We start from the raw sequence: 22,764 nt of genomic DNA on the forward strand, positions 1-22,764 counted from the left end.
TACTTCCCCACTCCCTTTTTCTGTAGATTTCATAAAACAAGGTCGAGAGAAGTTGGAACAGACCATCAAGGCCTCCGGTTCCAAGCTCTGTTCCTAGTGAGTATCTGTTTCTTTCCGTCAATGGGGTGCTGTTCCTTTAAAACTCAGCCTGAGGATGCCCTCCTACCAGGAATAAGCAGTGAATTGAGCCGACTGGCACAGGCATGATGCAGAGGGAACCACGACTTGCACAAACTGGGATTTGTTACTCAATATGGCTTTGTTACACTACTCTGCTTCTAAGGAGAGCTTTTTGTCAGGCAGATGTAAGTAAGGGACTTAACTAAGATACCTGAAAATGAAACTTAACTCTGGGGTCTGTAGGGGGTATTTTGAAATGTGGTGCTTTTATTTAAAGTCATTGCTCTTAAGAAATAAGGAGAGATGCTAGCGTGGAGCTGCCAAATGATTTTTTTTTTTTTTTGGCCTTTGCTAAACGAGGTGGGGAGCACTACGTCTGAAAATGTCTCATGTTTGGTTTGTGGGAGTTTGCTCCAAAATGTTAGGAATCAGAGTTTGCAGGGTGTGTGTATATATATGCAGTTAATCCTTCCTTGTTACAAAATGTCATTCTTTCAATGTAGTCTGCTAATAATTTCACAGAGAACAAGGAGGAGAAATGTACAACAGGAGTATCTATTAAGGGCTAATTGCAACTTGGAAGTGGATTTTGGGTGGGGAAATAGTAAAGAGATGGCTTTGAAAACTTCAAAAAGACATTGAAAGATCTAATTACAGCTTTAATTGTAAAAGTGTGTAAAGTATACAAATTGCCTCTACAATTCTAAGTATTCTTGTAATAAAAGCAGGAAAAAAATAGATTAATTTGCTGACAAGGTTTTAATTAATCCTCACTTAAAATAGGACAGGAAATGGCTAAATGCCTTTCCAACTGTTATCACAAATAACAGTTCTGTACCGGCTTTGTTGGAATATGGGTTTAATAAGAAGTTTTATTTCTTCACTACAGCAGCCAAATTAACCCCCCAGGGTTAAATGAGAACTGTGACGTAATGGTGGAGTCTCAGTGTCTCAGTCTTGTTCCACTTTTCTCAGTTAATCATTGTCTTTTTAACCCTCAGTGCTGAAAGATTAGCTGTTTTAATGGACCATTCCAGAAGCCCAGAGCACAATAGCCAGGTAAGAGCTGAGATCTTCATTAAAAGTATTGGAAATGGGACAATTTTAAACAAAGAGAAAATGAGGCAAAGTTTCTTAGCTGTCTTATATCAGCCAAGAGAAAATCTACAATTTACATAGATTCATCCATCACAGGTCAGTGTGTCCAAATGTGGTACCTTTGGATTTGTTGACTGGCTAGTGATTATGGGAGCTGAGACCCAACACATCTAGAGAACACCAAGTTGGGGAGACTGCTGGGTTATCCTGGTACAGGTTTCTCTGCAAATTTACCATTCCTTACAATTAGGTAGCTTTTGTCTTTTATTCATAGATGTGGCAGCATTAGCCAGTGTACAGGTAGTCCTCGACTCATGACCACATTTGGGACCAGAATTTCCATTGTTTATCAAGGCAGTGGTTAAGTGATTTTATGACCTTTTTTGCCATGGTTGTTAAACAAATCACTGCAGTTGTTAAATGAGTAATGTCCTTAAGCAAATTCAGCTTCTCCCATTGACTTTGCTCCCGGAAGCTAGCTGGGAACGTAGCAATCTCATGATCCTGGGATGCTGCAATACATGCCAGGCACACAAATTTTGTTCATGTAACCATGGAGATATTATGATGGTTATAAGTGTGAGGATGAAGTGAGTAAGTCACTTTTTTCAGTGCTGTTGTAACTTCAAATGGTAACTTCAAACGGTCGCTAAACAAATGGTTGTTGGTTAAGGTCTGCCTATAAATAATTCTTACTCAGCTTCATGACTTTTTGTTTTCTATCTACAGCCTTCATCACCAAGTGACAATATCAACCTTGGACCATCTGCTAATCCAAAGTAAGACCATGGAAAAGACCATTCATAGCACTATGGAATACAAAGAAATGGATGCTTTTCCTTCTATATTATAGAATTATAGTCTAGTTTAATAAAAAGAAGGACTAGGGGTGACATGATAGCAATATTCCAATAGCTCAGGGGCTGCCACAAAGAAGAGGGAGTCAACGTCTTTTCTAAAGCACCTGAAGGCAGGACAAAAAGCAATGTATGGAAACTAATCAAGGAGAACCTAGAACTAAGGAGAGATTTCCTGATGGTTAGAACAATTAATCAGTGGAACAACTTGCCTCCAGAAGTTGTGAATGCTCCAACACTGGAAGTTTTAAAGAAGGGATTGGATAACTATTTGTCTGAAATGGTATAAGGTTTCCTGCCTAAGCAGGAGGTTGAACACCTCCAAGGTCCCTTCCAACTCTGTTATTCTATTCCTATTCCTATTCCTATTCCTATTCCTATTCCTATTCCTATTCCTATTCCTATTCCTGTCCTGTTCCGTTCCATTTCATTCCATAATATAAGGCTAGTTATTTCAAGCTCAGTAAAACCTTCTCTTATAGGCTGCTAATAATTCATTGCTAGTACAAGCAAGAAATATGTGCAGGGACCACAGTGCATCCCAATGATGGGGAGGGGTACGGCAGAATGAAACTACAGCCTTGAGGAAAAGGTTAACTGTGTTAATATTTTACACAAAGGTTATCTGGAGCCCAGTAGTGGGCTTCATTATTATTTTTTGACCTTGGAATTGCATTGTAATACCTCACAGACAATAAAACCTATACATCTCAGCCAATAAAACATACATGTTCGCCTTCACAGCTGAAAGTAAGTCTCTATGTCCTGAACTTCTTTATTTGCTTTTGGGCAGGAGAGCACCCATGTCAGGGTAACCATTTGCCAGACTAGAGCAACAGATTATGGGAAAGTGAGAAGCTATGTGGGGGTGAGGGTGTTAGTAGAAAGAGTTATTGTGCCTTGAGTAAATAGGCCCTCATGGAATGAATGACACTGGGACGAAAATTAAAGTAAAATAGAACTCTAAACTTGTTAGCTTTTGTAAATCCATTTTATTATCCACATTACAAAAATGTATTATGAGGTATAGGAGAAAGTTCTAACTGATACAGATGAAGACCTTTCATGTATTTATTTTGTCTTTTTCCCCCCCTAATAGTGCCAAGCCAACTGATTTTGACTTCCTAAAAATAATTGGCAAAGGAAGCTTTGGGAAAGTAAGTAACCTAGTTTGGGAAGTTTTCTTGTGGACTGTTGTTGATCCAAATAGCCTTTCATTCATGGCTTTTGACCTTTGGGAATTAATGTAGCATTTGCACATAATATTTTCCCAGTTGGAATAGTCCAATCATAAGGCACAGTGAGGTGGATCCCTTAGGCCATATATTTTGTATGCGTGAAACATAGCAACTTCTTGATTATTTATTCATAAGAAATGCTTACTCTTAAATTATTTCCTGCAAAACAGGGCAGAAAGTGCTTCTGGGAATTTTTTTTTTCTTCAGTAATAAAATAAACCAATTTTAACTCATAACACCTAGATGTATGAACACTATGTAAATGTTGTAAAAAATAATGAGTGTGAATGGGGAGGAATATAATTTCTTTTTCAACTGCTCATAGAAAATTGCCTTAAACCAAACTTAGTTCCATATTTACAAAACAAAAAAGCAGTGAATTTGCTTCTGCTACTAATGATTATGATGATTGGCATTTCAGTGAAGCTATTCCATATAACAAGGCACAAAGCACAAAGCACTATTTGTGGCTCCTAATCTTTCAAATTGCCACTATATTAATTGCCATTATATTAATATATAATTAATTAAGTAAGTAGCACTTCATTTCATCAGATGCATCTCACAAAAGCTTATGCCTTTTAATCAAATTTTTTAGAAAAGGTGCTACCAGACTTCTGATATTTATTTATTTATTTGCCCAATTGACTAACTCAGCTTTCCTCCTACAATGTCTACCAGATTACCCTAATTTCTCACTTTCTGCCCAGAAAGGAGCTTCAATTACCCTTCAAGAGGCCTGGGTGAAGAGCCAAGTCTTCACGGCTCTTTGAAACACCAATAGGGTAAAGACCATCCAGATCCTGGGGAGAACCTTGTTCCAGAGGGTAGGCACTGCTACAGAGAAGATGCACTCCTGGGATCTCAATAGATTCCTTAATTAAAGGAATCCAGACCATCACTGTTGATACAATTCTGGACCAATTGAAGCTTCTATATAGTCTTCAAGGGCAGCCTCATGTAGAGTACCGGTATATTGCAGTAGTCAAGCTGCAAGGTGAACAGGGTATGAGAGATTATCCAGGGACTTCCAGCTGACATTGCGGCGATATCAGATGTGGGGAGTGGGTCTCTGTGCTCCTATGCAAAGTTCCCCATGTTAGAAGGTTCCAAAAGGAGCTAAAGCCACCCTGGAGGGGTGGTGATAAAAAGAGGGGACCCCCTGCAGGTCGCGGAGAGCTTCAGTCTCTCCTGCTTGACACAGGTTCTTTTCCCTCTCTTTCTCTACGAGGAGAAGAGGCAGCTATTTTTGGACCTGGAACAGACAAGGCAACAAAGAAAGTGCAGGAGTGGTGTAAATGAACAGTGAATGGAACTGGGTGGGAAGATTCCTTTTTTACTCAAAAAGAGGGGAAAAGAGACTTAACTATGAAAGCGGCGAATATTTTTTTCCTGCAGAACAGATGTCTCCTTTTGGTATGATTAGTAGAAACAAACTCTTTTCAGCATTTTATATTTCTTGTCCTGTTAACATATATCACATAGATTTTTTGGTTGCTAGCATTGTGTTTCTAAAACAGGCCAACTGGGATAGTTGAAAGTTGATAGCAGTGGAAGCTTCTTGGTCTCTCATTTCCACTGCAGGTCCTTTTGTCCAAACACAAGTCTGATGGAAGATTCTATGCTATAAAAGTTTTGCAGAAGAAGTCCATCCTTAAGAAAAAAGAGGTAAGCATGAAATATATTTTGTTTACATTGAGTACAGAATATTTTGCTACTTCTGCCTTCCCCTATAGTTTGAGAGCTGTCAAACTCCCAGCCCATGCTGCACACCTCCAAGCCCGGTTTAGTGACGGGGAAAAAAGTCCCAATACATCACGTTATGATGGGAGTTTGACACCCCTGCTCTATAGTATGATCTTTTTTTAACAAAATGACAGATATTGATCATATTTTAGCATGTGCAACAGTCATGTTGGTAGACATATGCTTGCATGTGTATATTTCTATAAAGAATTTAGTAGCAATATATGAGAATAGTTTCTAGGCTTTAGGAACTATTTTATGCTACTGTCTTTGGATCCAGTTAGGAACCTGGTCTATACATCAGGTCTATCATGCATAAGAAAACGCCTGCATTTGTTACTGGAATGATCCCTCATGCTCTTATCTTCTAGTGATAGCACATTGCAAGCCACCCTAACCCTAACCCCAAAAAACATCAACAACCACCGGAAACCATATTTACCCTCCACTTCCTTCTTAACCTTCCATATCAGAAAGAATGGGCTTTCCTGTATGCTTTTCTTCTGTTCTGTTTTTAAGCAACAATATGGAGGAAAAGTGAGTTGGGCATATAGCATTATCAATAGCGGGCAGATTGCACAGTACTTGGCTTGAGAGCCATGTCATTCACATGCCTTTAGTAGATTCCTCTAATACATTCAATTTATAGCAAAAAAAAGAAGAAGCCGTAGAAGCTACATTAACTCCTTTTCTTCCTTTCTACAGTCTTTTTTTAAAAAACCCACTCTCTGCTAAAGATGCTATTTGACATCTGAAAGTAGCAAGTAAAAACATTTGAGTGATACCTCTTTCAAAGGGTTCTTTTTCACAAATCCTAGCATCATTGACAGATTTCATTTTCAATTTCTATAGTTCTTTTTGCTATATCTTTTTTTTTAAACTAACCTGCATATTTTCATTTTTGTCCTTCTTGGCTCTTGATAGCAAAACCACATAATGGCAGAACGCAATGTGCTCCTGAAGAATGTGAAACATCCTTTCCTCGTGGGGCTCCACTATTCTTTCCAGACCAAGGAGAAACTCTACTTTGTACTGGATTATGTAAATGGAGGAGAGGCAAGTACCTGTTGGTGCTCTTTTTCACAAATCCTATCCTATCACATTTCATTTTCAGTCTAAACTACATTGACATTTTGTCCTTCACTCCTATGAATGATTCAGTACATGGCTGGATGATAACTGAATCAACCTTGGACAGAAGACTTAAAACCTTAACTGAGCCTGGAATTATAGTCATAAGTTTTGATGGCCATAAAGCAGGTCACCAACTTTTGTATCCTTTTTCACAGCAGTCATAAAGTGAACATGGTGGCCATAAAGCAAACACTGAAATCATCAAACAAATGCTGTGGTCATTAAGTGACTATAATGTTCACTATGGGATGTTTTTGCCAAAACCTAGAAATAAATGTCAGTTTTCATCAAAAACTTGACAAATCATGGTCACATGACTGCATGACACTGAAAATGGCCATAAATGGGGAGAGGTTGCCAGGCATCCAAAATGCAGTCACGTGACTGCAGGGGTAGTAGCTGTCAGATACTCAGAACTATGTTGTAAGTATCTTTGGGAGTGTTTGTCATAACATCAAAAGGTCACCAAGCAATCAGTCATAAGTCGAGAACTACCTTTATAAAATACTGGAGCTGTTTCCTATGAAATTGTGTTAAAATTAGGCAGTGATCTGGTTATATAACTGGGGTTGCATAAATAATATTTATCCTTGTTATTATTATTTAAAACATCTGTGCACTATTTCCTAGTCAAAGCACCTTGAAGCAGTTTTCAATGAAAAGAACAACCAAATTCATAATAAAGAATACATTAAAATTACAGCCATCAAGGTAGAGTGGTTAAAGTGCTGGATTAGGAACTAGGCTATAGTCTTCCCCTAGGTGAACATTGATACTCCCCAAGATGTTAAAAGTTACTAATAAAAGTAAAATCTATTCATTAAAAAGTGGGGAAAATAATTCTTCCAACAAAATAATTCCCCAAGTGGGAATGCCTAAATGAAATTGCTAAAATTATTTGAGCAGGGTGTATGCTATTGGACCCAGATTGCTGAGAGCAATATGCTGACTCTGTAAATCGCTTAGAGAGGGCTGTAAAGTACTGTGGAGCGGTATATAAGTCTAAGTGTTAATCAGTGGTAGAATTCAATTTTTTTTATACTGGTTCTGTGGGCGTGGCTTGGTGGGTGTGGCAGGGGAAGAATATTGCAAAATCTCCATTCTCACCCCACTCTGGGGCCAGCCAGAGGTGGTATTTGCCAGTTCTCTGAACTACTCAAGTTTTCTGCTACTGGCTCTCCAGAATCTGTCAGAAGCTGCTGAATAGCACCCCTGGTGCTATTGCTATCTCTCAATTCTGTTAAATAAAAAGAGAGTTTTTGAAACATTGTGCTCCTTTCCTAAGTTTTTTGTTAGATCCGATGATGGAAGAGACACAGCTCTTTCAGTAACAACAGCTCTTTATTAGTAGACCAGTACAACCCAACAGAGTGCTAGTCTGGCAGTGTCCTCTTTTATAGGGGCTAAAGCAATGAGATTCAAGTACTTTCCCGCCTTTTTGGAGTGAAAACTACAGCACACTCCTTATATGGTACATAACATTTTTATCTTTCTGTTTCTAGTTATTCTTCCATTTACAAAGGGAGCGCTGTTTCCGTGAACCTCGAGCTCGCTTCTATGCAGCAGAAATGGCCAGTGCAGTTGGCTACCTTCACTCATTGAATATCATATACAGGTAAATTATGTTGGCATCAGAGCAGGTAGTCAGCCTATTGATTGCTGCAAAACATACCAATATGTGAATTAACAGAATAGGTAGGTTTGGCTGCTTGTGAGCACAATAAAACGGGGCTAGTTTCGCTGAGATTTTGGCATTTATTTAGAAATATATTTGTCCTAGAAAAGCCTCCAAGAGCCTCTGACAAATCCAAGTGTTACTATACTAGATATCTAAGAGCATGCCATATAGAGTCAGTTTAGTATAGTGCTGTGATGGTGAACCTAGGGCATATGTGCCACAGGTGGCACGCAGAACCCACTCTATGGGCACACAAGCGATCGCCCCACCTCAGCTCCACCGCACATGAGCGCACACTTTCTGCTGTCCAGCTGGTTTTCAGGTCTCTGCTGTACATGTGCAGGGGTGGGCACATGCAGGAGATGCATGCACATGTGTGGGGGGTACGGCACATGCAGGAGTCACATGTGCATGCAGGGAGTTTTGCGCACATGCGCAGGGTCACACACATGCAGGGGCAGGGTGCACATGGGGGAGTGCGTATGCGTGGCGTGCGGGCATGCGGGGGTGGTGGTGTGTGCATTACATTATGGGTGTGCGCATGCACTTTTGGCACTCGATGCCGAAAGGGTTAGCCATCACTGGTATAGTGGTTAAGGCATCAGACCAGAACCTGGAAGACTGAGAGTTCTAGTCCTGTTTTAGGCATGAAACTAGCTTAGTGACCTTGGGGTAGTGACTGTCTCAGTTCTAGGAAGAAGGAAATGACAAACCACTTCTGAAATCTTGCCAAAAACCCAATGCGACTTGCATAGGCAATTGCCAGGAATAAAAATCTGACAGAGTTGGGGGGGGGGGAGAGAAAGAGACAGACAGAGAGCAAGCAGACAGCATATGTCAAAGTGTGCTCCAATAGAGATTATCACTTTATCACAAGATGGGACATCTGAGTGAATTGAAATCATTAGTTGAAAGTGATAAATGTGGAATTTAACAATTATTTTAACATAGTCTTCCCCAGCTTGGTATCCCTCAGATGATGTGATCATGTTGCATAGGAATTATGGGAACTGAAGTCTAGCATATTGAAAAAATACATTAAGGTTATACTCAAGAAGTTTGAAAGCTAGAGAGGCTGCCTTAAGGTTTCTTTGTCGTAGCACTGCATTTGGGATGGCTGAATGGGAATATATATGTGGCTGCAAGAGATATGGATCTGTCTCCTGTCTGTCCCTGCTGTACCAAATAAACATCAATTCTTTTCTCTCCTTTTTTTTTTAAAAAAGGGACTTGAAACCTGAAAATATTCTTTTGGATTCTCAGGTATGTTATTAGTGCTGGCATGTGGAGAAAATTACAATTGTAATTTACAATTGTCACTATTAAGAGAGACCAGGTTTAATAATGTCTAGCCTCCTGTAGTTTCCAGTAGTTTATGATGAAACATTTGCCTGCTGTGTCAAGTGTGAGAGATGTATAATTAAGAACATGTCACATGTGAGAAGTGACTTGTGAAATGGTGGCCAGGCTTTCCCCAGTTACTGCTTCTGAGTTGCGGTGCAAGTTGCTAGTTTTTAGTAACTAATATTTTGCTTGTGGACTTCTGCTCAGGACCCACAGTTGCCTGGGTTATGTTTGATAAAAATATTACTAAAAGAACAAAGGAATAGAAAAGCCTGTTTGTTTTCTTGTCTATTTGGAAATACACCAAGAAGATTGAAATTTTTCTCTAATCCTTCAGGGTCACATTGTTCTGACAGATTTTGGACTCTGCAAAGAAGGAATGGAGCCAGAAGAAACAACATCTACTTTTTGTGGCACACCAGAAGTACGATATAGTGTTTCTTAATTTTTTTACTTTCAGGAACCTGCCCTACTTTTAAAAATTATGGAGGATCCCAAAAGACCTTGTGTCTGTGGGTTATATTTATTGATATTTATTCTATCAAAAATTAAAATTGATCCATGTAGAATATTTATTTATTGAATCATGTAAATTAATACTGTGTTTCCCCAAAAATATGACCTACCCTGAAAATAAGCCCCAGCCTGGTTTTTTTTTCATATGCATATAATATATAAGCCCTACCTCAAAAATAAGCCCTAGTGATGGGGACCTGGCCAGCATAGGAGGCAGTGAGAGCAAGTGGGGTGATGGTGTCTGGCAGCAGTCACAGCCTGCGCAGTACAGGTGAGTTAAGTATCTGTGCAAGCAACAGGGGGAAGCAGAGACGGGGAGAGGCAGGCAATCCAGATGCACTTTGCTGCACGGGCTGTGGGAAAGCCCAGCAGCTGGTGGCCAGAGTGATGGGTGGCTGTGGATGGCCTGTCTTTGTGTGGCAACTCTGGCAGCAGAGACAGAGGCATGGGGGGGAGGCAGATGATACGGACTTGCTGTGTGGGCCTTGGGCGAGCCAAGTGGAGGTGGGCCAGAGCAACAGCCAGCTGCAAGAGGCTCATCTTCGCATCTCTCGACTTGCCTGCAGTCCATGCTTTGCATTGGGATCACCTGCCTTCTGCCCCGCACTTTTTGCTCTGCGCAGTCCCAGAGTGCACCAACCAAGGGACCAGCGTACTGCAGCTGCTGTCAGATGCCATCAGTCCCTATATGCTTGCCGGCTCTTGTGCGCTAGGAGATGGAGCACCTAGCCAGGCTGATCATCCTTAAATTGTGTTTCCCCAAAAATAAGCACCAGTGGGCACTACTGGTTCGCGCACGGGCCAGTAGCGAACTGATAGTAAAGATAAGTAGAACCCACCCCTGCCTCTGAGGGGGTCTTGGGGAGGTCCTCAGGGCACACTTTAAGAAATATTCATATAGATGAATCATTACCACTTAAATACATACATTTTCTTACTACTTCCAATAAAGAAAATAAATTTGGCTTTTGCAAAAGTAATTGCAATCCTTTCTCTGGTGTTTTGTTTATATAATGATATATTATTATTAAAATGTCTGCATATTTAACAGTACTTGGCTCCAGAAGTGCTTAAAAAGCAGCCTTACGACCGAACTGTTGACTGGTGGTGCCTTGGAGCTGTGCTTTATGAAATGCTATTTGGCTTGGTAAGTTTTTCTTTCGAAATGGAGGCTAAAATGACCTGGGAATGGCTTTTCATCCTAATGTATAAACAAAGCTGATTTCTTCGGACAAAGGGACAAGAAATATCATCAGGTTTGGGAGGCAATATCAAAGCCTATCAGTCTGCTTAATTAGAATGGCAATATTGGAAAATATATATGATGCTCAATTCCATAGCGCACTATTTCTCAACCTTGGAAGTTTAAGATGACTGGACTTCAACTTCCAGGATTCTCTAGCCAGCCTAGCTAGAGAATTTTGGGAGTTGAAGTCCACATGATTTCATATTGCCAAGGTTGAGAAACACAGCCTTAGAGTGCTATTAGAACCCTATCTCGTGCTGCTTATCCCTATATGCTAATATAATTAGCCAAGTTTATCATATTCCAGCATAGATGGAATTTGGATAACAGTGTCTTCAAATCATTTGCCAGGTGCTCAATTGATCAATTAATTAAAGTGTGCCTGAGTTCTTGCATATGTTAAGTCTGTCAGCATGCTGATGGTTGCATGTTTGGAAGCAGGATTGGTTCAGTTTATAGGAGTACAACTGAACTAATTGTGGAGCACACAATATATTTAATCTTACCATTCTTTAGGGCTATCAAACCTAAACTATGAACATATAGCTTTTACGCTTTTCCTGTAAACGTTTGCTGTCATCTAGTGGTTGCCCTGCATTTTTCACCTACAATGAATAGAAAGTAGGGGAGGGGAGGGGAGAGGAGAGGAGAGGAGGGGGGAGAAGAGAAGAGAAGAGAAGAGAAGAGAAGAGAAGAGAAGAGAAGAGAAGAGAAGAGAAGAGAAGAGAAGAGAAGGTGGAAGGGACCTTGGAGGTCTTTTAGTCCAACCCCCTACTTAGATAGGAAACCCTATACCATTTCAGACAAATATGGTAGTCCAACTTTTGAATTGTTTATTCAGTAATTTATTTTAAACAAACTATAATAGCATACATTTCTTAAACTTATACAAAAGGCATGAATTGCATTTTATCTAAACATGATAAAAATTTACATTGTGCTTTATGCTATTGACCTTTTCCTATTTTTACTGTCAGCCTCCATTTTATAGCCGGGATATGTCACAGATGTATGAGAATATCCTGCACAAGCCACTTCAAATTCAAGGAACCAAGACCATAGCAGCTTGTGATATCTTACAAGGACTTCTTCATAAAGATCAGAAGAAGAGGCTTGGAGCCAAGACCGATTTTGTATGTGATAACTGCTTATTCTTGGAACCCCAGGCATCTTGTCCTGCTAAAAACTCGATCCTACTTGGCAGTATTTTAAATCTGTAGCAGTGTGTGAGAAATTTCACAACTCTTTTCACTATTTCTGTTATTTATTCTGCCCCATCACTGCTACTCCTTTATCAAGGCATCTCCACTATCTTCACTTTCATCCAGCACAGGGTTTTTTTTCCATAAAATATAATTTCTACATTTTGGATTGCTACAAATACTGTACAGTTTGCTGCTTAATAAATTTGTAACAGAAACAACTTAAATAACTAGACAAGTTGGAATGTAAGCAGTACAAGGAGTAAATTAACGTGGGTTATATATTCATTAGGTTAATGGAAACTTTCATATTTTGCTATATCAGTTTTAAGGGTGGGCATATAGTATACAGAACAAGGAAAACTAATGGGCATTTCCATTGCACACTTCATCTACATCAGTGGTGAAATCCAATGTTTTTTACTACCAGTTCTGTGATTTCAATGTCCATTACCTAAAAAAGGATACAAGTCCCTAGCCTCCATTTGTGAATCCACAAAAAATTATAACTCTGATGTACATAGACAGATAGATATTTGATCTGGTCATTATTATTATTATTATTATTATTATTATTATTATTATTATTATTATTATTATTATTATTATTATTTGTTTGTCAAACATGTACAAAATAGCAGGTATAAATATGAACATGGACATGAACGAAGGAAATAAATACAGATAAATGGGGACTGTAAGACAGGGATGGTAGGCAAGCTGGTGCGCTTATGCATGCCCTCTTTACGGACCTCTGAGGAATGGGGTGATGTCCACGGTAGACAGTTTGAGGTTGAAGCTGTGAGGGTTTGAGGATGTAACAACAGTCGGGTAGACCATTCCAGGCATTGATCACTGTTGCTGAAGTTGTATTTTCTGTCATCAAATTTGGACCGGTTTACCTTGCGTTTGTATCGATTGTTTGCCCATGTATTATTGAGGTTGATTTTATCATGATCAGATCACTTTCTACTCAAACTGAGAATTTTAGCTTTCCTGGACTTCTGCCAAAGCAAGGAACCTATTAGAATGGTCCATCTTAGGAGCCTGGTGGAATCTGGGAGTTACCAGAAGGATGGGGATTTGAAGGGATTGAGGATTAGGAATTGACTGGGGATTTTCCTGACAATTTAGAAGCATTAAGCTTTTGCTTCATACATCTTTGCAATACAGAGACAGAATACTTGATGAGAGGGCACTTCTCTGATTTCTCTAGTGGTCTGGTTTCTTGATAACCTATGGGAGGAGCACTGACAGCTTGCTGCCCTTATTGTTTGTTTGTTTGTTTGTTATTATTATTATTATTATTTATTAGATTTCTATACCGTCCTTCTCCCGAAGGACTCAGGGCGGTGTACAGCGAAAATAAAAACAAACAATACAATATACAATTAAAACAAGAATTAAAAAAAACTTATTACACAATTGGCCTAAGACTTTAAAACATTTAAAATTCTAAAAACCCATTAAAATTCATAATATAAAGTTAAAAACCAACAAAATTTAAGCCAGCCCCGCGCGAATAAATAAATGTGTTTTCAATTTGCGGCAGAAGGTCCGAAGGTCAGATATTTGGCGTAAACCAGGGGGAAGTTCATTCCAGAAGGTAGGAGCCCCCACAGAGAAGGATCTTCCCCTGGGGGCCGCCAGCCGACATTGTTTGGCGGACGGCACCCTGAGAAGTCCCTCTCTGTGTGAGCATATGGGTCGGTGGGAGGCATGAGGTAACAGTAGGCGGTCCCGTAAGTACCCAGGCCCTAAGCCATGGAGCGCTTTAAAGGTAGTAACCAGAACCTTGAAGTGCACCCGAAAGACCACAGGCAACCAGTGCAGTCTGCGCAGGAGTGGTGTTACATGGGAGCTACGTGTAGCTCCCTCTATCACCCGTGCAGCTGCATTCTGGACTAACTGAAGCCTCCGGGTGCACCTCAAGGGGAGCCCCATGTAGAGAGCATTACAATAATCCAAGCGAGAGGTAACAAGAGCATGAGTGACTGTGCACAAGGCATCCCGATCAAGGAAGGGGCGCAACTGGTGAACCAGGCGAACCTGGTGAAAGGCTCTCCTGGAGACGGCCATCAAATGTTCTTCAAACGACAGCCATTCATCCAGGAGAACACCCAAGTTGCGCACCCTTTCCTTTGGGGCCAATAACTCGCCTCCAACAGTCAGCTGCGGCTGCAGCTGACTGAATTGGGGTGCCGGCATCCACAGCCACTCCGTCTTGGAGGGATTGAGCTTGAGCCTGTTCCTCCCCATCCAGACCCATACGGCTTCCAAACACCAGGACAGCATTTCAACAGCTTCGTTGGGGTGGCCCGGGGTGGAGAAGTACAGCTGAGTATCATCAGCGTACAGCTGGTATCTCACCCCAAAGCCACTGATGATCTCACCCAGCGGCTTCATATAGATGTTGAACAGGAGGGGCGAGAGAATCGACCCTTGCGGCACCCCACAAGTGAGGCGCCTCGCGGCCGACCTCTGCCCCCCTGTCAACACCGTCTGTGACCGGTCAGAGAGATAGGAGGAGAACCACCGATAAACGGTGCCTCCCACTCCCAATCCCCCCAACCGGCGCAGCAAGATACCATGGTCGATGGTATCAAAAGCCACTGAGAGATCTAATAGGACCAGGGCAGAGGAATAACCCTTGTCTCTGGCCATCCAGAGATCATCCACCAACGCGACCAAAGCTGTCTCCGTGCTGTATCCAGGTCGGAAGCCGGACTGGAACGGGTCTAGATAGACAGCTTCATCCAGGTATTGGGGTAGCTGCCGCACCACAGCACTCTCTACAACCTTCGCAACAAAGTGAAGGTTGGAGACCGGACGATAATTACCCAAAATAGCTGGGTCCAGGGAAGGCTTCTTGAGGAGGGGTCTCACCACCGCCTCTTTCAAGGCGGCGGGGAAAACCCCTTCCAACAAAGAAGCGTTGATAATCCCCTGGAGCCAGCCTCGTGTCACCTCCTGAGTGGCCAGCACCAACCAGGAAGGGCACGGGTCCAGTAAACATGTAGTGGCATGGAGCCTCCCCAACAACCTGTCCACATCCTCGGGAGTCACAAGATCAAACTCATCCCAAACAATCTCAACAAGACGTGACTCCTCCCTCTTGCTTGGATCATCCCAATTTCGGTCCAGACCATCCCGGAGCTGAGCGATTTTATTGTATAGATAACCACTAAACTCTTTGGCACGTCCCTGCAAAGGGTCATCCCGCACCTCCTGATGATTTATTTATTTATTTATTTATTTATTTATTTATTTATTTATTTATTTATTTATTTTGTCACATAGTATATATAAGCATAAGCATGTAATAACTATACAATATATAAGCATATATATATATATAAGCATAAGTATGTAATAACTATATTAATTGGATATAATGAAAGGAAACAATAGGACAGGAACAGTAGACACACTTGTGCTCTTATGCACGTCCTTTACAGACCTCTTAGGAATGGGGTGAGGTCAATAGTAGACAGTTTTTGGTTAAAGCTTTGGGGATTTTGGGAAGAGACCACAGAGTCAGGTAGTGTATTCCAAGCATTAACAACTCTGTTACTGAAGTCATATTTTCTGCAATCAAGATTGGAGTGGTTAACATTAAGCTTAAATCTATTGTGTGCTCGTGTATTGTTGCCATTGAAGCTGAAGTAGTCTTCAACAAGAAGGACATTGTAATAGATGATTCTATGAGTTAAACTCAGGTCATGTGGAAGGCGGCAGAGTTCTAAATTTTCTAATCCCAGGATTTCAAGTCTGGTGGCATAAGGTATTTTGTTGTATTCAGAGGAGTGGAGAACTCTTCTTGTAAAATATTTCTGGACACGTTCAATTGTATTGATGTCTGAAATGTGGTATGGGTTCCAGACAGACGAGCTGTATTCTAGAATTGGTCTAGCAAATGTTTTATATGCTCTGGTTAGTAGTGTAGTGTTTCTGGAGAAGAAGCTACTCAAAATTAGGTTTATAACTCTTAAAGCCTTTTTTGCGATGTAGTTGCAGTGGGCTTTGGCACTTAGGTCATTTGATATGAAAACTCCAAGGTCTTTAACAGGGTGGGGGTCATCTGTAAGGTAAGGTCCATCCAGCTTTTATTTAATGTTTAGATTTTTTTTCCAATGTGTAAAACAGAGCATTTGCTGGTTGAGATTTGGAGTTGCCAAGCTTTTGACCATTCTGACACAAAGTCAAGGTTTTTTTGAAGGGTAGCTGTATTGGTGGTGTTAAATAGTTTGACATCGACAGCAAAGAGAACACAATTACTTATAATATGGTCACAGAGATCATTAATGTATAATATGAAGAGTGTTGGTCCAAGAACGCTGCCTTGGGGAACGCCACTTTTGACAGGAACAGGATTTGATAGAGCACTGCCAATTTTGACCACTTGTTGTCTATTTGACTGGACAGCTGTTATCCAATTGTGGAGGGGTCCTGAGATGCCATAGTATTTTAATTTTAGGAGTTTATCATGTACCACTGAGTCAAAAGCTTTGCAGAAGTCTATGTAAATTGCATCTATTGCTTTGCCTTGATCAAGATTTGTAGTCCATATGTTTTTGAAGTGAAGAAGTTGTAAATTACATGATAAATTTTTTCTGAAACCAAATTGTTTATTAGAGAGTAGGTTGTTTGTTTCTAGGTGGAGGGTAATGGATTGGTTGATGATAGATTCCATTATTTTGCAGGTGACGCAGCATAGACGGATTGGTCTGTAATTTTCAACTAGGCTGGGGTCTCCTTTTTTGAAGACAGGGATGACCATGGCTAGTGACCAAAGTTTGGGAAGGGAACTGGTCGTGAAAGCTTTTTCAAAGATTATGCTTAGGGGTTCTGCTATATTAGTGGAAAGCTTTTTTAAGAAGGATGCACATAGTCCATTAGATCCAATAGACAGGAATGGTTTCAATTTCTGAAGAGCTTTTTCAACATTATCTTCTGTGAAATCTATTTGTGTTAAGTCGTTGTACTCATTGTTGGTACGATTGGGGAATGTCGGGTATGAGCCATTATTGTTAACAAAGATTGAGCCAAAGAATGTGTTAAAGAGGTTTCCTTTAACTGTTTCATCATTATATTCTTTGCTGTTAGATTCTTTTAGTGGTGGGATGGATCTCGAGTCTTTAAGTTTGTTGTTCACAAAATTACAAAAAGCATGATTGGAATTTGTGCGCAGAAGGTCTTCGTCTTCCTTGGTGTGGTAATTGGTGCATTCAATTTTTATTTGGTTGCATATATTTCTGTAACGGTTTTTGAAATTTGCTACATAGCCCTTTTTGTTTCTTCTCCAGAGGGATTTTTTTTTTTGGGATTGGAGCTTTTTTATTGATATGGGTAATTTGTTTTTCTGATTTTGGTGGTGGTTTGTGATATGTAAAGTTTAATGACTTTATTGACTTCAAGTAGGAAAACTCTACAGTGGTCTTCAGCAGTGATACAGGTTGAGAATAGATTTTGCCAGTCAAGAGATGAGAGGTCAGTGTTTATAAGGTCATAGTTGACTTTTTTGAAATTTTAGTTTGGAATACCATTATTATGACGATTTTTGTAAGGGCGTATATTGAGACAAAAGTCTTATCATGCTGTGGTCACTGTTGGAAAAGGGTTCTTTTCTGTAGTCCATAAACTGAGTTTTTGTTGTTGCAGAAGATGAGGTCAAGACAGTTGTTAAGTCTTATATTGTTAGTTACTAGTTGTTCAAGACCTAGATTTATAACAGCATTGTATAGGGTAGTATGGATGGGTTCAGTTGTACATTCATTGGAAGATGAGAGTACTGAGATGAGATGAGAGTACTGAGTAGGCTTGAGTAGATAGAGTAGATAGAGTAGATTGAGGTCACCCAGGAAGATGAGAGTACTGAGATGAGATGAGAGTACTGAGTAGGCTTGAGCCCGAGTTCATACCAAGGTTTAATTGTGTACATGTTTGGTACAATTAGCCTCTGTATAACGATTTACAATTGTTTTACAATTGTTTATCTTTACAATTAGCAAACGTATTTTAGGAAACCATTTACAGTATGTAAATTTAGATCAATGATTCATTGCAGCTAGGCATAAGCATAAGCACAGCAGTTTTGGAAATCCTTCTGGCAAATAGCAGCTCATCTTTATTTTACTTTTTACAGCTTGAAATAAAGAACCATATGTTCTTCGCTCCAATAAACTGGGATGATTTGTATAATAAGAAGATTACTCCTCCATTTGATCCTAATGTGGTAAGTGGTTCATTATGCCGTAGGCAATCTTTGTGAAATTGTGAAGAAATTTTAGAAAAAGCTAACCATTCTGGGTGCATTTTCAGGGATTATGGATCTACATTTTATAATTTGTTATGGATTTTCCTGACATGTGAAATATTAAGCCAATTCACATGATTTACATTTTGTCTTGGGATAGTGCAATTTGCCTTTAAAGAAAAACTGGAAATTGTTGTGGGGTAAAGGATGGCTTGGAGAAAACAGTTTACTCAGTTTGCCTATTAGAACTAATTAAAAATCTAATTACACATACTGCTAAATGTATATTTCAGAAAAAATGTAATTAATAGTAGAATAAAACAAATAGTAACCTTTTAATTTCTGCAAGATACCCGGAGTCTTGAGTGAGTTGGGAAGCTATATAAATTTTCTTAATAAATAAATAGAACAAATAAATAGCTTCCTTTCCTCTATCCCTTCCCGTCCACCAGTGAATGGAAAATAATTGGGACACCCCTCCCCAGACAAAAAACCCAAGGACTGTCTCTCACTTTGTCTCAGAAACATGGTATGTAAGAGGGGTGGGTCCTACTTGCCTTTACTACCGGTTCACAATGGGATTGCTTACGAGCTGAGCTTCTGCACATGCGCAAATTGTCTATTATGACATCCAGGTCAGTGGATGGAGCCTCCCACCGGTTTTACTACTGGTTCTATAGAACTGGTCCGAACCGGGGGCAACATACCACTGATATGTAATCAAGAATGTCTGACTGACTTCAGTGTTTTATGTGAAAAGAAAAAAAGTAACCTAACTTAACAAACTCAGCTCAGTATAACGGAGAAGAGCATTTCAAAGTTGAACGACTAGTAGGATTCAGCATAATCCTAAAACATGTGCTGCGTTTCTCTCCTTCTATACCCTCTGGTTTTAAGAATGACTATTTACTTTATTGTTGTTATTGTTTGAAACTTAAAATAATTGTTTTTTTTTAAGGCTGGGCCAGCTGATCTACGACATTTTGACCCAGAATTCACTCAGGAAACTGTTCCCAGTTCCATCGTCCAAACTCCTGATTTAGCCACCAGCAGTTCCAGTGCAACAGATGCTTTCCTAGGTTTTTCTTATGCACCAAATGATGACCATTAAAGCATCTCATGTAAACAAGACTTGTGAAATCTAGGTGTAGCTCATAATTTAAATAAGAGGAAGACATCACATACCAATCTAATCTTCTAACTGGAAAAGAACCAAACTTTGCAACTCTGACATACAGAGACTTACCATGTGAATGTTCCTCTTCCTGAGCATTGCCAATCACGGTAGTTAAAATAATTTTATTTATAGAGACATGAACAAATTTATTGATACATCCTTTTACCAAATGGATGAGATCCTAAGAGAATGCAAGATGCTTAAGAGAGATTTATTGTATTCTAAATAACTAATTATTTTGTATTCATTTGTTTTAAGTTTGGGGCACTACCAATTCAAACTAGTTGAATCCATTTTCTTGCAACATTATTCTAGTTTTTGTGGTTCATGGATTTTTGATTGCAATTTGCTTTTCATTGTGTATGTTTTTGAAGAAATCTTTTGAGTTAGTCAGAATAGCTGCAACTACCTCTCCTTGACCCCAGTCCTCATAGCTAGTCCTTCTACTGGTATGAAATTGGCATAGCATTTGTATTCATTCTTCTCAAATCAGTTGACACTGATTTGAGTTGTCAGGTTTTAGGTATTTCTTTTTTAGTTTTGAACGCACTGCAACAAAATGTAATCGATGGAAACAGCAAGCCACCCCATCATACAGCCTACTGGATTCCAAGTCTTCTTGCTTTAGCCTGGAAATATTCCAGGGATTTCTGTTTATATATATTTTAATAATCTTGCTTATCTGTTCCTGTTTATTTAAAAATTAAACTCTGATAATAACTACCTCTTAACAGCACAGATCCAAAAGAAGCAAATGGATTTATTTTTAAGAACCCATAAAGAAAAACAAACTGCCTAAACAAATCTGTTAAGCCCCAAATTGTACTAAATAAAGTCTCCATATAGAATTTTATGGAGACAATATATAATTTTTTTTGGCAACAATATGTAAATTGTTTCAACACAGGCAAAGTTCACCATGTGATTTTTATGAATAAAAAAGGGAATGTTATAATTTCCATCCATGCTGTTATACCATTATAGTATGTAGTCTCATTTCTTTTAGATTTAGAACAAATGATCTATGTCATGTTATTTTCAGTCATTCTGTACCACATTAAATAATTTCAAGTTATGCTTTCCTCTTTCATCTTTGAGAACGTGAATAGCAATTCACAGAAAACTTAACTACTTGCACAGCCAACATCTTTAAGAAAATAACATATACCGACTATCTGTATAAACTTTTTAAGGCTGCAGTCTACTCCAACAGATACTTGGAGAGCAAAGTAGTGTGGGGATTGTTTTAGACTGAAGTCTGTTCAAAACCTCACAATGACTGGATTCAGACCTTAAGAGTTTACAAATCACTATGATTAGATTCAATTGCCAAATATAGCCATTCAAATTTTGGTTTAGTGAAAAGAATGAACCAAGCCTACATGTCTCTTTGTGTGTGTCAGTGGTGGGTTGCTCCCAGTTTGCAAACCGGTGGTTGCGGCAGTGGCTTTGCCCACCCGCCCAGATGTCATCAAAAATGATCTGTGCATGTGCAGTCTTCTGCGCATGCGCAGAAGTACCTTGCGCTCACACGCACTACCGATAGCGAACCGGTAGCGCCGGGTTTTGAAGCCCAGTTCTGGTGTGTTTGTATTTGTGTTTGTGTGTGTATAAGAGAGGGGGTGGGAGGAAGAAAGAAAGAATATGTGACTGTGGGAGGGAATAAGAGGTAAGTTTTAAAAAATGAAATGCAGAAGGTGAAGATTGCGTCCCTTCCTGGACCGGGATGCCTTATGCACGATCACTCATGCTCTCGTTACCTCTCGCCTGGACTACTGCAATGCTCTCTACATGGGGCTCCCCTTGAAGACCACCCGGAGACTTCAGCTAGTCCAGAACGCGGCTGCTTTATTGAGGGAGCGGGTTATTGAGGGAGCGGTTCGGAGCTCCCACGTAACACCTATCCTGCGCAGACTGCACTGGCTACCTGTTGTTTTCCGGGTGCGCTTCAAGGTATTGGTTACCACCTTTAAAGCGCTCCATGGCTTAGGACCGGGCTATATACGGGACCGTCTACTGCCGGCCTCTATCTCCCATCGTCCAGTGCGTTCCCACAGAGAGGGACTCCTCAGGGTACCGTCAGCCAAACAGTGTCGAATGGCGGCCCCCAGGGGGAGGGCCTTCTCTGTGGGGGCTCCGACCCTGTGGAACAAACTTCCCCTCGGGCTTCGACAACTACCTGACCTTAGGACCTTCCGCCGCGAACTATTTATTTCGTATGGCTGGACTAGCTTGATTTTTATGTCTAAATTTTAGTTGAATTTGATGGGTTTTTAAATTTTTGTAATTTTATGGGGGTGTATGCTATTTTAATTTTTGGGCAAATTTAAATCAGTTTTTTAAGGGTTGTTTTAACTATTGTGTATGTCTGTATTTTATCTGCCTGTTCACCGCCCTGAGTCCTTCGGGAGAAGGGCGGTATACAAATTAAAACAAATTAAATTAAAATTAAATTAATTAAGATAATCTAATATACAAGCCATCTGCTGGGCATGACATGGTCATTCTTCCATTAGTGTATTTGATAAACACACAGAATAATAAACCTTGGTCTTTACTTAACCCTTGAAAAATACCATTCAACATAGAGAAACCCTTTTCCTTTGTCATCAAGGCAGTGACAGAAGTGCAGGATTGGTTCACATGATAGTGTTTCATTGCTATATTATAACAGCAGAATACCTTCCTATTCCCACTTCTTTATTCTGATAAAATGTTTAAGACATAAGAAAAAGTATATTTGACATATAATGATAACTTTCGTCTAATTTATTTGTAGAAAGAATAATGAAACAATCACTTATTCAGTGACTGTTCAAACTTGTGACATCACTTAACAAGTAGAAATGACCTGACCTTGTGGTTAATGGGTGTAGTCACATAATCATGATCTGCAACATTCCCTGTGAGTTTCTCACAAGCAAAGGCAATGGAGAAACCTGCAGGAAATCATAGTCTTGAGGTCCCTGCTTAACATTTGTGTCGTCCTCATTTAACGATGGCAACTGGGACTGACACCACCAAGTGGTGCAGTCATGTTTTTAACATATGATCATGTAGGAGCTTAATGTAGGAGTTTCCGGTTCCTGTTAGCATCATTGTACCAGGATTACTTGTATGCCCATTTCCTTTATATACACTGTGAGCATTTG

The 22,764-nt window shown here is 39.9% G+C and overlaps 1 protein-coding gene across 2 annotated transcripts; it reads left to right on the top strand.

Annotated features, from left to right (window-relative positions):
- The first annotated feature begins 214 nt into the window (after positions 1 to 214).
- SGK2 (serum/glucocorticoid regulated kinase 2) lies at positions 215 to 20,607 on the top strand. Of its 2 annotated transcripts, none has more exons than XM_058176183.1 (13): positions 215 to 305; positions 1,122 to 1,179; positions 1,948 to 1,997; positions 3,175 to 3,232; positions 4,898 to 4,981; positions 5,984 to 6,115; positions 7,696 to 7,808; positions 9,098 to 9,134; positions 9,553 to 9,639; positions 10,783 to 10,878; positions 11,955 to 12,110; positions 18,325 to 18,414; positions 19,394 to 20,607. In XM_058176183.1, the coding sequence occupies exons 2-13, from the start codon at positions 1,144 to 1,146 to the stop codon at positions 19,544 to 19,546; spliced, it is 1,092 nt and encodes a 363-aa protein (XP_058032166.1). In that variant the 5' UTR covers positions 215 to 305; positions 1,122 to 1,143; the 3' UTR covers positions 19,547 to 20,607. The 2 variants fall into 2 exon arrangements, with proteins under 2 accessions (XP_058032166.1, XP_058032167.1); XM_058176184.1 differs by lacking the exon at positions 215 to 305 and adding an exon at positions 715 to 791.
- The last annotated feature ends 2,157 nt before the right edge of the window (positions 20,608 to 22,764 follow it).

This window comes from Ahaetulla prasina, chromosome 3 (genome assembly GCF_028640845.1).
Source record: "Ahaetulla prasina isolate Xishuangbanna chromosome 3, ASM2864084v1, whole genome shotgun sequence".
Classification (NCBI taxonomy): Eukaryota; Metazoa; Chordata; class Lepidosauria; order Squamata; family Colubridae; genus Ahaetulla; species Ahaetulla prasina.

What these genes read in the sequence shown, in the direction of transcription:
- SGK2 (XM_058176183.1), top strand. Translation starts at nt 1,144, where the DNA reads ATGGACCATTCCAGAAGCCCAGAGCACAATAGCCAG. An exon ending in GCAAAGGAAGCTTTGGGAAA is followed by an intron (nt 3,233 to 4,897) that starts GTAAGTAACCTA and finishes TTTCCACTGCAG; the next exon opens with GTCCTTTTGTCCAAACACAA. An exon ending in CCATCCTTAAGAAAAAAGAG is followed by an intron (nt 4,982 to 5,983) that starts GTAAGCATGAAA and finishes GGCTCTTGATAG; the next exon opens with CAAAACCACATAATGGCAGA.